Source organism: Embiotoca jacksoni, unplaced genomic scaffold (assembly GCF_022577435.1).
Source record: "Embiotoca jacksoni isolate LCO1_2020_lvr unplaced genomic scaffold, fEmbJac1.0.p SCAF_2, whole genome shotgun sequence".
Taxonomy (NCBI): domain Eukaryota; kingdom Metazoa; phylum Chordata; class Actinopteri; family Embiotocidae; genus Embiotoca; species Embiotoca jacksoni.
Window position 1 is genome coordinate 20597791 of NW_027185340.1, and position 15711 is coordinate 20613501.

Here is a 15711-nt window from a genome sequence, read left to right on the forward strand (position 1 = left end):
CGTTCTGTTTGAACTGAGTAAATCTACTAAGTGGGCATGTGTTTACTTGGCAATCCTCTCTATTTATAAAACCGAGCCCCAGTGTATTGTACCAGGCCGGTGTTGATCACAGTCTATTAGCTGCCCTTGCCTCATTTACCAAAGACAAACACGAGCTTAGCTGCAGCTTTGAAGACGCAAACAATTAAAAGTCCACATTGTGCTGTGTGACAGCGTGGGAGATGTGTACGGGGTTTGTTCTGAGCTGCTTGTCTTTCCCCCAAATTCCAATCAATAGCAGAATTAAAGGTGCACATTGGCTGGAACAGCTTGTTTCCAAAGCTGTCTGTTGTCACTGTAATGAGGACATTTCAACAGAGAATTGGATTTTTTTTTTTTAAGGATTTGCCAAATATAACATGCCTTGTTGCTGCTGTCAATTTACTGAACAGAAATATACTCACCTGTTTTGACTGTGGTAATATGGAAATCCCAAAGCTATTTCATATTAAGCATGTAGCAATTTAGAGTTTTTACCTCTTCTTCAGGTAGTTTGTGCATGAAGCAGTTACAGAGAGCACACTTAAATGCCCCATTAACTGGAGGCTTTTAGTTTCCTGGAACATTGTCACTTCTTGGAAGGCAATGAAAGTTAGAAGATTCCCCGTGGCGCTTTTCACCTCTGGAGCTGCTTTTCTATGCATCAGCCCCTGTGCACATGGACAAAGTGGCACATGCACAGGTGCACCAAGCAGCAACCTTCCGGGGTGGAAAAATAAAGCCAATTTGAAACTGCAATTCCTCAAAAAGCCACTTGTGGCTTTCTCCAGACATGAGTCTATTGTCATAGACCACCCCCACCCCATGTTAAATTGCCAAACTTTACAGCAGAAATGAACACCTTTACAGCCTGGTACAAAAAAACAGTTTTTGTATCATTTGTTATGATATGGGGTGTAACAGGACCCAAACGCAGGCACACAGACTCTGGTATAAGTTCAAACAGTCTTTATTGAAACACAGGTGGTACCTACAGAGTCTATTTCCTCCCAAGTCGGGAGGGCAACTCAACCGACTCGGGAGACGAAGCTGGCAGGACAGCGGTCAGGACCGAGTCGGGAGGGCAACTCAACCGACTCACACCGGGGATACGAAGCTGGCAGGACAGCGGACAGGACAGCTGGTAGAAGGCGTTGTCCGGTACTGGAGCAGGACCGGAGATGAACGGACGGTCAGACTCACTGGCTCCGACTGGTAGTTCTGCAGCACCTGGTATTCCCAGGCGGTCTCCCATCCAAGTACTAACCAGGCCTGACCCTGCTTAGCTTCAGCGATCAGCCAAGATTGAGAGTACTGACTGATCGCACAGACTGGAAGCAGAAACAGGGTACCTGTACTGGAGCAGGAGCAATGAGAACTGACGGACGGGTGACGGATGGACGGGTGACTGGCGGTCCTTGCGGTGACTAGCAGGAACTCGCAGTATGGACCGACAACCAGATGAGTGCAGGGGCAGGGCACATATAGTCCGGGGAGGTGATCAGGGAAATGAGCCACCTGCAGGTGGTGATTTGGGGAGAGTGGTAGCAGCTGCTGGGACCGGTGAGGGGCGTGGCCACGGGAGGTGACAGGAGGCGGGGAGAGGAGGACACAGAACACATGGGGACACAATAACAAACAGACAGAGGAATGACAGAAAACATGAGGAGAGGTGATTGGGGACAAAACAGAGGAGCAGACAGGAATCCTGACATCGTTAGCTAATTTCCCCATTGAGACGACTGTACGAGGGGTGACTTGTATAACTCCTGTTTAAATTGTTTTAAAACTTAAAGTTAAAGCATAGTTAATGGCACAGCTACGTTGAGTAACAGGAAGGTGCCATGACAGTTCACTAAATGGTAAATAGTCTGCACTTATATGGTGTGATTTATTGCCATAGTGATCTACAAAGAGCTTTAGAGTTTTTGCCTTCCATTCACCCATCTACACACATGGTCACACAACAATGGCCACAGAGCTGCCATGCAAAGTCTGCCATCAGGAGCAACTTGGGGTTCAGTGTCTTGCCCAAGGACATGTGGAAAGGAGGAACCACAAATTGAACTGCCAACCTTACCATCAAGCCACCCTGTCATCTGAGCCACAGCCACCCACCCTCGCTGCCTGCAGGTTTTAACAACCAGGCTTCGTACGGCCCGCCTCTGCTCCGACCATGCACCACCTTTTTACCTATTTTCAGCTTATACGGGTAAAACGCTGAGTCGGGCACTGCCAACTGAGCTTCAAAACTGGTCTTCGGGAAACCTATGGGTGACGTCTACTTATATATAAAGCCTATGATATGCATGCTGGTGATGTGATACACAGATCTACCAATAGTGTCATCGATCAAAAGGTGGTAGTACCATGCCCAGATATGCTGCAGTGATCCAGCGGCAATGTTTTTTTGTTTTTTTTTACTGCAGGAACTTTGTCTTGTTTTCTCTCTGTCCTCTGTCCTCTTGTTGCCTCTCTTTGATATAACAGAAACTAATCAATTCAAATATTACTGGATTTCGTCTAGTACCTGTTTTGCAGACCAGCTCATACACACCCATGTTTAGTGTTAAAAGCATTGGTACTTTGTTGTGAGGGGAACTTGTTCTAAGTGCAGTTTGATTACCACTCTGCTCTTCAGTGTTACTCTGGTAGATTGAAACCAGGCCAGCTAGTAATATGCTACTCTTCTAAAATGTTGCTGTCCAATCAATAACCTGATGTGGGGGCTCCCTGTCACTCGAAGATGGATCAATAATAGAATTGGCTGCAGACCGTTGAAGAACAACAACTCCACGGCTTCATTTTCCCTTGTCAATTCACAGCAACTTTGAATGATTACACAGGGGTGAACAGCTGCTTGGAGCCTATAGTTACATTATGTCCTTGTCCTTGCCTCTGCAGCTTAAAGTACTCTCTCTGGCCCTGTTCACACCTGGCAGTAACATGCGTCCCTAGGTGATTCGATAACAAGTGGACAGTTTTATGTACGCCACTTCATACTTGGCATTAAAATGGGTCTCCACATGCGTCTTGAGTTACAGTTTGTAGTAAGATCTCACTTCCCTACTCCATATGCAAATAAACACGTACGTCATTTTCATTTGCGTAGACATTTGCTGTTATTCAATTACAGAAGTTGTAGAAATCAAAACAGTTGTCTCCCTCTTGCTGTTTTGCCTGTTGATATGAAGCCGTTAGTGCGAGAGCGAATATGTTCCGCTCATTCGTTGGACGTCAGCTGAGTCGTTGGTTCTTCAGTATAGTCAGGGAAACATTCGTGAATATGTGACCAAGACCACCTCCGAATGTGGTCTGAGCAATCACATCTCGATGCATCCAAAATCGTTTTAGTTGCTTTTACACCTGTGCTTTGAGCTCACCAGTTGTGGCCAGATCATCCGAGATGCATGTTAATACCAGGTGTGAACAGGTCCTTTGTGAATTTTAAACTCTCCTAACTTAGAGGTGGTCAAATATAAAAAGACTTTTATATTGTGAACAATTTCTTTCGGTGAACTGCCCAGGTACACAAAGAATCCAATTATTGGCCCATTTCTGTTGACTGTTTTGCCTTTCCAAAGAAGAAACACCTCTTTCTTGCTGAATATACACTGCTTCCTCTTGTTCTGGGAGCACAATGAGGCCTAGTTTAAGGTATCTAATTAATACACCACAGAAGAAGAATATCCTTTTATAAGCTGTCTTCTCCTATGACGTACACCCTATCTCTTCACTGTCCTCTTCTTATGTTTGCAGATGTCTGTGTTGTTTATGCAGATGAAGCCAGAACTCATCAACAATATGTTGGTGCTTATGCAGATTCTCATCATTTGAGTATTTATATTTGCATAAAAAACACAAGGTGCATGTATTTGTAATTACAACAGCAAGTTTTTGAGTCACTTCACGCCAAGATGCGCAGAGAAAGTGTCAAACACTCTTCTCCCTCCGCAGCATGTCTGTCATTTCCACATTCAGCTCGAGGAGACAGACAGACGGCGAGCGATTATTTAATGTTGACAAGTTCAATGTGCAGCGCTCAGCACCCTGAGAGAGAGGGTGACATTTCAGCTGTCCAAAAAGGACATGCTGAGTGAGCCATGTATCAGTGAGGCGGCATTTACGCCTCATTGGGACGGCTTGTCACTAATCGATGCAACAGCCACGCAACATAAATCTCCCTTGTTGTTTTTATGTAGCACTGATTTTTGCGGCTTATTTTTTTTTTATCTCCACCTCCCACTCCGAACGGTTTAGCTGGAGAGCAGTGCATCAGTCATTTTTGTAACCCGGGAAGAGAAACTAAGGGTTTGAATGTGTTGAGCCTGCTCATCGCCAACGCAGCTGAATGCATGTAAGCACCTAAATGACCATTTTACTTCTTTATTATATTCTCCTGTAATGCTGTGTACATTTCTATAGTATTGATCGACAAATATAATAAAGTTTATTAACCTGAAAAATACACAGAGTGCTGGAGAGAAACAATAACTAAACCCATATAATAAAACTGTCTTGTCTTAGTTAAAATCATTATTAAAATGAAATAACAATAAAAAGGAAGGATGTAATGAAAGAACATGAGCCAAATCATATATAAAGTTGCTTTCAAAAGGTTTTCGAAGATGTTGCAGATCTTGCCAGCTTTAATATCCACCGGCAGGGTAAATTAGCACCTACATTAAACTTCATCACGGGCAGCGGCACTTTTATTATCAAGGATAATGACTGCAACTTTTCCAACACATAAAAACTTTTGCTCAGATGAAAGAAAGCACCCCGGGGAGTTTTAACCCATGAACAATTCATGACATGAAGAATGCTTATATGCAAACTGTGTTGTATCAGAAAGTGAATTTCAATGAGTTGGGGAAATCTTTTGTTTAAGTGCTACTAAAGATAAAAGTTCCGGTTCGAAGTGTTATAATTCACGCATTTATTTATGTCAGATACAGAGCTACTTATCCAATCTGCTATAGCTGCATCACAAGCACCTCAGGTTTAGTGAATCTGACGCACATTGAATTACACTTTGTGTATTAGCACATTGAAAGTGAATGTGCTGTTCCTTTTCAGATTGTGTACGCTGCTGTGGACTGCACAAAAGGACAGAACCATGAGCTCTGCAAGCAGGAAGGTGTGGAGGGCTACCCGACGTTCAGCTACTACAACTATGGCAAGTTTGTGGAAAAATACAACGGAGATCGTGGAGTAAGTGGCACTACGTACAGTATATTACATTTCATTTAGCTGACGCTTTTATCCAAAGCGACTTACAACACACCGATGGTACACCATCGGTGGCAATTTTTAGGGTTCAGTGTCTTGCTCAAGGACACTTAGGCATGTGGACAGGAGGAGCTGGGATTGAGCCACCAACCTTCTGATTAGTGTGCAACCCACTCTACTGACTGAGCTACAGCCTCCCTCTATATAGTATATCTCAGGTATATCTCACCTGCTCTTATATTTCCTTGCAGTATTTGTCCACTGCCCTCTGAAAGTACACACTTTACTTTGACATGAAAGGAAGCTGAATTTTATTGAACTTCTGCTGAAGTCATGATAAGTATATGCATTGTACACATAGTAAATACACAAACTTGCTAGAACTCATGAAAGAGCATGGTGCAGCTGCAGAAACATGTTGGCTCCCCACATTGTTTAAATCCTGATTAAAATACCAATTTGGCCACACAAAAAAAAAATTCCATATATATTTGTAGGGTCATATTGAGTCTCTTTGTTTGTGCTAAATTACAGTCAGGCAGCAGACATTAACACAGTCACAACAGTCAGATCAGCTTTAGCAGTCACAATTATAATTCATCACTCATTTGATTTTAGATCGAGATAAAAACTCAATTTGACTGTGATACCACTCAGAATTTTAAATAGTATGTTTCTGAAAATGTATTGCAAACGATAGTACTGAAGATAAGCTTTCTTGATCCCATTGTGAGGTGAGAAACTGTTAGTCAGCACAGGGTTACAGGAATAAATAACAGTGGAAGTCCTGTGTATCGGCATTTGTGTGATGCTGCAAGAGATTTTAGTCATTGGAAACAGTTCATTGTGTCTTTTGTAGAGCAGGTATCAGCTAGTAGAATCACTTGGTCAAGTTGATGGTGCACTATGAGAAAGTTGGGTAAACACTACAATCTTTTGATTGGTTGTTTCACTCAGTCAAGTGATCTCTAACCTTTATCCTAAACTTACCCCTCACACACTGTAACAATTAAGTCACAGATTTCACGTCCCTCCGGCTGATCCAATCTAGCACCAGCCTATGAGAAACCTGGCTTACTTCCTCGTTATAATCCCCGTTTTAGAGACTCTCTGTGCATATAAACATCATATTATGACTTATCTTGCACCACGTCTGGAACAAACAAATGACTTTTTATACATATAATGTTATATTTTTATATCGTATCTTTTTATGCCTAATGTAAAGAACTTTGCACAACAATGATGGTAGAAGTTGCTGTACAAACAAACTTCAAATGCGGATTACTCTGAAATAAAATGGACTACTGTAGCATGTAAATATCCGTCTCCAGATTACAACCTTCTGTGTGCACACATGTTTACGATGAAATATTAGGACCACAACAAGGATAAAAATGAGAGGAGGAAGATTTTCTTTGAATTTCTTTTTCTTTTCTTTTTTTTATGTTGAGAATAAAGTCAAACTTTCAGTATTGGTACCAGGCATACAACAGTTCAACTTTATACCCCAAATATATAAAACATCTCCCTCCTCTTATTGCTTTTACTTACTGTGGTCTTCTGTGTTCTTAAATTGAGCTACAACTTATTAAAACAAGATACGATGACACATAATTTAATGCTGATTTACATGATTAAATGAAAGTATATATGTATCCAGGCAGCCAAAAATACAAATTGATTCATCTTGGACTCGTGTGAAAATTCAGCTGGACCTGAAACTACATCAAAATCAGCACCCTTCTAGTTTGTGTATGGAAGCGTTGTCACTGTTGGTGTCCTTGTCTGTGTGAAATCATCCCAAAAAAATGTTTTTACTACAATTACTGCAATTTCTTTCCTCTGTCAGAAGTAATGTCCAACATTTTTTTTCAGTCAAAGATGGTTAAACTTGACTGCACGTTAGCACACTTAGACTTGATCTCATGTGGACAGATGGCCACAACTGGGCAGAAATATTCTGTCAACTGAATTATTTATGGTCAAATATAAGATGGTCGAGAGCCTGGCTCATGTAATTGGCAGCAGAGCATCATGCAGGCAGACCTGTGTTCTGTGTTTAGTTCTCTCTATCTCAGCGCTGTCAGACCGAGCTGAGATGATGTTTAACGACAGGACTCCAGATCAGAAAATGACATTTAAAGAGTGACGAATTGCTTCCAGTTGTGAAATGTGCTGTAGTGATTGTGAGTGTCCCTGTCTTCACAGGAGGCAGGCTTCACGGGCTTCATGCGCAGCTTAAGAGGACGTGACCAGGAAAAGGTCGTCAAGAGGAAGGAGGAGCTCTGAGGGCGGCGTGCAGGGAGGGGGGGCAATGCACTGTGACCCTTGAGCCTGGCAAGGGCCCCATCAGCACTGACGAAGGCGACTCGATGACCTCAGCGAAAGGCTATTTTTTTAATACTGTGGTGATCCCGTTTGTAGTAACACCAACAGATTACGTACAGTCAGATCAGCCACCTGACACTTATGGGTATTTTTTTTCATGGATATTAAGAGGGGCAGAAAATACAGACAAAAACACAAGATTTAATTTTTTTAATTGTTTTGCCCAATCACTGTGACTGAACATGTGAAAAGCTACACCCTATACTGTATCTATGCAATACTGACCCCTTCTTCGCCCTGTGGGGGTCCGTGTGACTGACTGACAATGTTGGTAGTGGCTGGTGGTGGGCGTCGTTCATTAAAGGTGGAGGCCGCACTGTCCATCACTCCACCATGGGGTCCTAATCCAGTCCTATAAACCTTGCTCCGTCTCTACAGGAGACATATGCTGATTCTTGACAAACAACTGTTGGCTCAATATTTTTTGTTTTATTTGTACAGACCTTTTACGTCTCCAGAGCCATCCAGAATATTGTTATTATTACAGATCATTTGGGAGATATATTCACATTTACACTTATATCTAAAAAAGAAAGAAACCCTTGTACAGTAAAATGTGAAGTGCTACAGTGGTAGAAATGTGAACTAGGTGAACTCATGGTCAATATTTTGTGTAGGTCTGCACTATCATGATTGGTTTTTGCTTTTAGAGAGGACTTGAAACGTTTTTTGTTCGCTCAAAACTGTGGCCTTAAAGTTATTAAAAGATAAAATATCTGGAATCGCAGAAATATAATAATAGGTGGAAGATAATCAGAGGCCTGGTGCCCTTGCAGCTTCCTTGCTACACAAACCAGAGCAAGTCAAAGAAGGAAAAACAAGAAAATGTAATGCCAAATATTACTGTACATTGCCGTTCATATTATCATGCTCCACACATTTCCAAATATGAATCCCATTGACAGATGTGGTGATGTTTTACCTGTTGTATCTCCTCTGTTGTCCATTCAGACGGGACTTCATTCATTTTTTAACAAGGGCAGGGCTCATTCACACACGCAAGGGAGATGCCCAACTGTGGTGGTTAAATATTGCATGTCGGTCATGAAATGTCTAAAATCTCCGTCCACTGAAATAATCATGTATTCTACCCGATATCCCACAATCCCTTTCGGCATTCATGCATTGCTGGAGTAATTCAGACCTCTGCTTTTACACTCTGGGCATTCAGGGGTTTTTTTTTTTGTTCAAAGGGTGTTTTCTGTGCCCATGTGTCTCCGCCACTTTTCTGCTGAACTGAATGACAACAAGGATGTCAAGTGCGAAGCGACCCCACTCTGGACAGCTTTGCCTCAGCCCGGATCCGCTGGGCTTTGGTTAGCTCAGACAGCGCTCTCCCATGCCGGCCGTCGTGTTTGAACCGGGTGACTTCACGGTACATCCAAGGAGTAATTAACAACTAAGTGAAGTCTCCAGACACGGTTCCACTTCTCACAGTGTAAGACCATCATCATTACCTTTGTGACAATTTATTTTTATTTTTTGTTTTTTTTAACTCCCATGTTTCAGCCTCTATGAATATTTAAATTGTTATCCGTAGCTGAACTTGTGTTTTATTATTCAAGACTTTGGTTTCTGTCATTATGAATAAGGTTCTCAGGGATAGCGAAACACACTCAAAGGGAACTAGTTTCTTTGTAATTTTGCATTCCAGCTGAATAATTTTGAGTCCTTCGGTCACCAAATTCGATATTGTTTACATTTTTATCCCAAGGGGGAAAAAAGAACGACTGAATTGTCCTTATTTTGTGCTCTGTCATGACATAATGTATCGAATATGACCTATTGTCAGTAGTTACTGAACCGTTCCTCATCAAACGCTGACATTGTGATTCTTCACTAACTCATTCTAAGTGAAACTGTCTCAAATGTTCTGGCTGGCATCAAACACATCTTTGTGTTCAGTGTGTTATCTCATTATCTCATGATATGCAGGAGCATTTTGAATGAGTCCTTCACACAGTTAGGTGTTAGGTGACATCACTGTAATGAAGTGTTCGTTCTCCTCTCAAGGAGCAAGAATTACCTTCAATCACTCTGTCCATTTTTTTTTTTGTTTAAAAGCCTCCGCACTGACATCATACATTTGTTTTCTTATGGAAAGACGTTATTCTCTTATCCCAAAGGTATCCATGTTGTGTGGGAATTGTTCACACTTAATGCCAAGAAGTCATTGTTGCCTTTGTTCTTTTTCTTCTGTGCCCAGCCATATGTACAGTTTTGCCCCTTGCAGTAAGTAAAAAAATAAAATAAAGCCAAACATTTCCAAAATGTTTTTCATTAGTTTTTATACAATATACATCTCTTTGCTGTGTGTAGGTTGCATTGAAGAATTTATGAGACATGTTAAAGGTGTGGCTCCAGGGATGGCAACAACCGTTTCAATGGACATTTTGCACAGACATTCATGGTTTTCCAGACAATGGATCCTAATGATTTTAGTGATCTCCTTTATCTTTCTCAAGTGATACCATGATGTCAACAACTTTGGTTTTATACAAGTGGCAATCCATCATGACGTCACCCACCTGTTTTGCGAGCTGGCGATTTTAAGCTTCCAGTCTGGCATTTTGGCCGTCGCCATCTTGTTTCTTTAGAGCCAGAAGTAACCATATTTGGACGAGATGGGGAGCAGCGAGTGGTGGCTCTGGGTTAGAACCCGAGGACACTACGCCTGCCCACCTATACCGCAACCTGACTTCATCCCAGGCCTGTCAATCAAACCAGGCACAAACCCGACCGTACATCTTTTTGGTGCCTAATATCTAATCAATGGTGGAATTATTTTCATATGAACCACCAGAACACTGATCAGAAGGAGTGAATTTAGCAAATGTCACCACAATGACATGTTGAAAATGTGTATTGACTTATATAGAAATATGTATTTCATGAGTAGTTGGCACTTTTTTAAGGAGGGTATATTGGAGCCACATGTTTTTTTTTGTTTTTAGGCAGACCCTAGTGGCTATCAGTGGTATTGCAGTTTAAGGCACTTCTGCATTGCCTCCACTTTTCAGATTTGGAGACTACATCCATTTTTTATATGCAATGTTTCAAATTGAGCTTATCTAAAAAAAAAAATGCATTAAAAGGCGGAAGCTTATAACTTATTTTCTGAATGGAAAAAAAGGGCTGGTCGTAAGGTCATATTAATGATGATAATATAGTGGCAACGGAATAAATGTGTTCATCTTTCTCCACTCACAGAAAAGGTCACCAGGCGAATTGACCACAGCGCGATATAAGATGCGCACCATCTACAAACCATTTAATACCAAGTACACGGATGTATATATGTCATGCAAAGTTTTTCAATGTCCTCGTTAATTTGCAATGTGACACCAAAATAAACCTGATCAAATCTACAGAATGCATCAAAACTATTAACCTTGGCTTGAACTTTGATCCAAACTTTTATGTGGGAAAAGGTCTTCAGAAAACTGTTAAAACACTAGAGAAACAACAGACAGTGCAGACAAATGTTCATTGACAAAGCATCGAGTAATATGTGAGAACATGTTTTAGATTCATTTAAAATAGACCAGCAGGACCAGGCTTCTCAGTTAAAACAATGTGACATAAATAGAAGCTGACATTGTCCGGTCATTGGGCTAATGGACAGTCCCAGTGAAGACGTTTTTGTTTGTTTTTCTCACTCAGCAGATCTGGCTATATCATGAGAAATGGCTGGATCTAAATGCAACCCGGCTTCCAGTGACCTCAGTGCAAATCTCATAATAGCTTCATTGCCTTTACTTCTGCATTTCAAGGATGACAAACATGTTAAATATTTTAAATCAGTACTTCTCGGATCGAGGTCCTAAAAGTAATGTTTGGCATTCTGTCCTCACGGCAACCTCCTCAAAGCTCGGTCTAAAATGAGGTGTGACTTTGAAGTTTTTTGTGTTTGCAGACTATTGGACATGCAGGTCTGCTAAGACCAAGTGCTGTTATTGGGATGCGTGCAGTGTTGAGCTTTAGCGGGCTGATTAATGCCTGCGAGCACCGGCAGAAATACCCTCTCCATTTCAATTTCACTCCAGAGGATTTTGGAAGGGGTGGAGCACTTTTCCATGCCTTGGAGCAATGCTTCATTGCTTCTTTGTGGGGTTTTTGTTGGAGGGGAGGGATGAATATTATAACCTCTGGGAAATGCATAAGAATTGGAGGGCAGAGGGTAGGGCAAAGTCAAGGTCCGCTCGGATTCAAGTACCCTTAACAGAAGCAATTTTCCCTCTATGGATAATTGTTTTTGGGTTGTTGGATTTTATCTGCGACATCAATCTGCACTCTGCCTTCTTCCGCCTTCTCATCCTCTATCTCACCTCTGCTTCTTTTTGTTATGATCATTGTTCTATAAAAAGCCTACACATGACCCCTTAATTTTTCAGGTGCATCATTAAATAGCAACCTGATTTTTCACATTGTTGATCTTTTCTGTACATTATTTCGTTCCCTCGCAATATTTTTTAACAAATTAGTCCCAGCACCAGAAGTCAATGAAATAAATATAGGCTCGGGAAAAAGCTAAAGATTTTCTTTGTTCCTCACAATGTAGTAAACAAGCTTGTTTACATCAGCCAACACGGTGAAGAACAGCGTCCCTTTTATGATGTTGTTGACAGAAACTGGTAAATTATAGTTACGAAAATCCATCAGAACGATGCCATGAAAAGGCCAGCTACCTGCATCCAAAGGTGAAACTATCCCAAGATAATGAGCAGGTCTTTGAATGGATAGCTTAATGACCAAAATTACATCTGCAATTTAAAGTAAGCTATAGATTTACAGAAAATCTATACTCCATGTGACAATTGACTGCCACCTGAATTTGAGTGTTTTATATGGAAACAACCTTTAGGGTAAAGATCAACTGTTTTCTGGTATTTACTCTTATTGATCACCAGGCTGCTATGCGCTGTAAATAAATTTAATTCGGTAGTTAGATAGATAGATAGATAGATAGATAGATAGATAGATAGATAGATAGATAGATAGATAGATAGATAGATAGATAGATAGATAGATAGATAGATAGATAGATAGATAGATAGATAGATAGATAGATAGATAGATAGATAATTAGATAGATAGGTAGATAGATAGATAGTTACTTTATTAATCCCCAAGGGGAATTTTTTTCACTACAGCAGCATTTATAGATACAGGAAAAAAAATAAAATAACAGTAAAAAAAATATTAAATATAAAAATGCACAGTAAATTTAAAAAAAAATAATAATAATAAAAAAATTAGAATAATTAAATTAAAACTAACTAAGCAATAGTGCAAAGTTCTTTTTTTATGTATATATTTAAACAAAAAAAAAAACCATAACAGACAACAGTGTTATTGTTGTGTGATGGATTTTGCCAGAGGTGAGTTATTGTACAGTCTTATTGCAGTGGGCAGGAATGATCTCCTGTATCAGGAATGATCTCCTGTATCTGTCCTTGTGACAGCAGAGCTGGAGGAATCTTTTGGAGAACATCCTCCTCTGTCCCTGCAGCAGGTGGTGGAGAGGGTGGTCAGGATTATCCAATATGGACAATAGCTTGTTCAGCGTCCTCCTCTCCACCACCTTTTCCAGGCTGTCCAGTTTGTAGCCGATGATGGAGCCGGCCTTCTTAACCAGTTTGTTAAGTCTGTTGGTGTCTCCGGCTCCAATGCTGCTCCCCCAGCAGACCACAGCGAAGTACAAAGCACTGGCCACAACAGATGGTAGAACATCTCCAACATCTCGCTGCACACATTGAAGGATCGAAGTTTCCTCAAGAAAAAGAGTCGACTCATCACCTTCTTGTAGACAGCGTTGATGTTGGTCTTCCAGTTCAGTCTGTTGTCATGGAGACACCAGGTACTTGTACTCCTCCACCATGTCCACCTCCTCTCCCAGAACTCTCAGCGGTTGTGGAGCCGTCGTCTTCCTCCTGAAGTCGACCACCATCTCTCTGGGCCACGTTCAGAAGGAGGAGATTTCTACCAACCCACTCCACAAAGTCCTCCACTACTGCCCTGTACTCGTCCTCCCGTCCATCCCTTATACACCCGACCACTACAGAGTCATCAGAGAACTTCTGCAGATGGCAGGACTCTGAGTTGTACTGGAAGTCAGTTGTGTATAAGGTGAACAGGAAGGGAGACAGAACAGTTCCCTGAGGAGCTCCAGTACCACTGACCACCGTATCAGACAGCACACTGTCCAGATGGACAAACTGTGGTCTGCCTGTCAGGTAGTCAGTGATCCAGGAGACGGTGGACATGTCCACCCCCACCACCCGCAGCTTCTCACTCAGCAGCAGTGGTTGGATGGTGTTGAATGCACTGGAGAAATCAAAGAAAGTGATTCTCACAGAGTCACCGGTTCCATGCAGGTGAGACTGAGCTCGTTGCAGCAGGTAGATGATGGTGTCATCCACTCCCACATGAGGCTGGTACGCAAATTGCAGCGGGTCCAGAGAAGATTTCACCAGCGGCCTGAGGTGGGCCAAGACCAGCCTCTCCAGCACCTTCATCACGAGATGTGAGGGCAACCGGTCGGTAGTCGTTGAGGCCAGATGGAGTCATCTTATTTGGTACAGGAACCAAGCAGGACGTCTTCCACAGCACCGGGACCTCCTCCTGCTTCAGGCTCAGGTTGAAGAGGTGTTGTAGGACCTCAGCCAGCTGGACAGCGCAGGTCTTCAGGACCCCAGGGCTGATGCTGTCAGGTCTTCAGGACCCCGGGGCTGATGCCGTCAGGTCCTGCAGCCTTGCGCTGGTGGAGTCTCTCCAGCTGTTTCTTAACCTGGCCAATCGTCACAGAGAGGGGGTGGGGGAGAGGGGTCATGGTGTCGATGGAGGAAGAGCCCTTTGGAGTTGAGGACTCTGTGTCCATGCAGCTCACCAGGGGGGACAGATGGGGGAGGGGGGAAGGCAGCAGAGGTGTTTGGGAGGTGTGAGGTGTGGAGGAGAGAGATGAAGGTGGTGAACTAAACCTGTTGAAGAAACAGTTTAGCTCATTGTTCCTCTCCAGGTTCCCCCTGGTTGTTCCTCTCCAGGTTCCCCCTGGTTGTTCCTCTCCAGGTTCCCCCTGGTTGTCTCTCTCTCCCCTTGAACCCAGTAATCTCCTTCATACCGGTCCACACCTCCCTCACGTTGTTCTGCTGGAGTTTGGCCTCCAGCTTCCTCCTGTAGGAGTCCTTGCACTCCCTCATCTTCTCCTTCAGGTCGTGCTGAACTCTCCTGAGCTCCTCCCTGTCCCCAGACCTGAAGGCTGCTTTCTTCTTATTAAGAAGAACTTTCAGGTCACTGGTGATCCACGGCTTGTTGTTGGAGAAGCAGTGTACAGTCCTGGATGGTACGGTGGTGTGTTCACAGAATTTGATGTATTCTGTGATACAGTCCGTCATGCTGTTGATGTCCTCCGCATCGGGATGCTTAGTCTGAAGTTTGGACACAGTGGAGTGGATGGTGTCCACTGCTGCCTCTGCGTCAGCTGATGGAGGAATGTACACAATCATGACAATGGCGGATGAGAACTCCCTCGGCAAATAATACGGGCACATCCCCACGGCTAGAAGTTCAATGTCAGGGTTACAGAAACGTCATTTCTTGGGTAAGTGCAAGACATTGACTGACATTTATGATCAACAACCTTCAGTCCACTCCATGTTAATATGTAACATTTATCCTTACCTATAGGCATAAAAGGTAATGTACCCTAGATTTAACCAAGAATAAACAATATGGATAGGTGTAAGAAAAATACTACATGCACCAAAAGTATCTTGTTAGAAAAAGATTTATTTAAAGATATACACATTGCTTTCTCACAGATTGAATCCTGGTTCCAGGGTGATATCCTCATTTGTACTTTATTGTTTTTGTACTTTGTCAAATGACCTTGGTCACATGACCTCCTTCTTCAATTTTGGGACAACTTTTCACACCTAGGCAAGGCAAACAGTGACACTAATATGGTAACATCTGGTGGTATGACAGGTGTATTACACACTTTGGATGGATGGGGGGCTGCTGAGATAGTTGTCCCTTAGTTTTGTTCCCTCATCTCTGCAAAAGGACTTT

General features: G+C 42.4%; 1 protein-coding gene across 1 annotated transcript in view; it reads left to right on the top strand.

Moving 5' to 3' along the window:
* Positions 1 to 9951, top strand: part of pdia5 (protein disulfide isomerase family A, member 5) — a 66117-nt gene extending 56166 nt beyond the window's left edge. Inside the window, exons 16-17 of the mRNA XM_069154983.1 lie at positions 5098 to 5232; positions 7462 to 9951. Of these exons, the coding sequence (XP_069011084.1) occupies positions 5098 to 5232; positions 7462 to 7542 (216 nt within the window). The 3' untranslated portion in view covers positions 7543 to 9951. The remainder of the gene's footprint in view (positions 1 to 5097; positions 5233 to 7461) is intronic.
* Positions 9952 to 15711: the final 5760 nt, after the last annotated feature.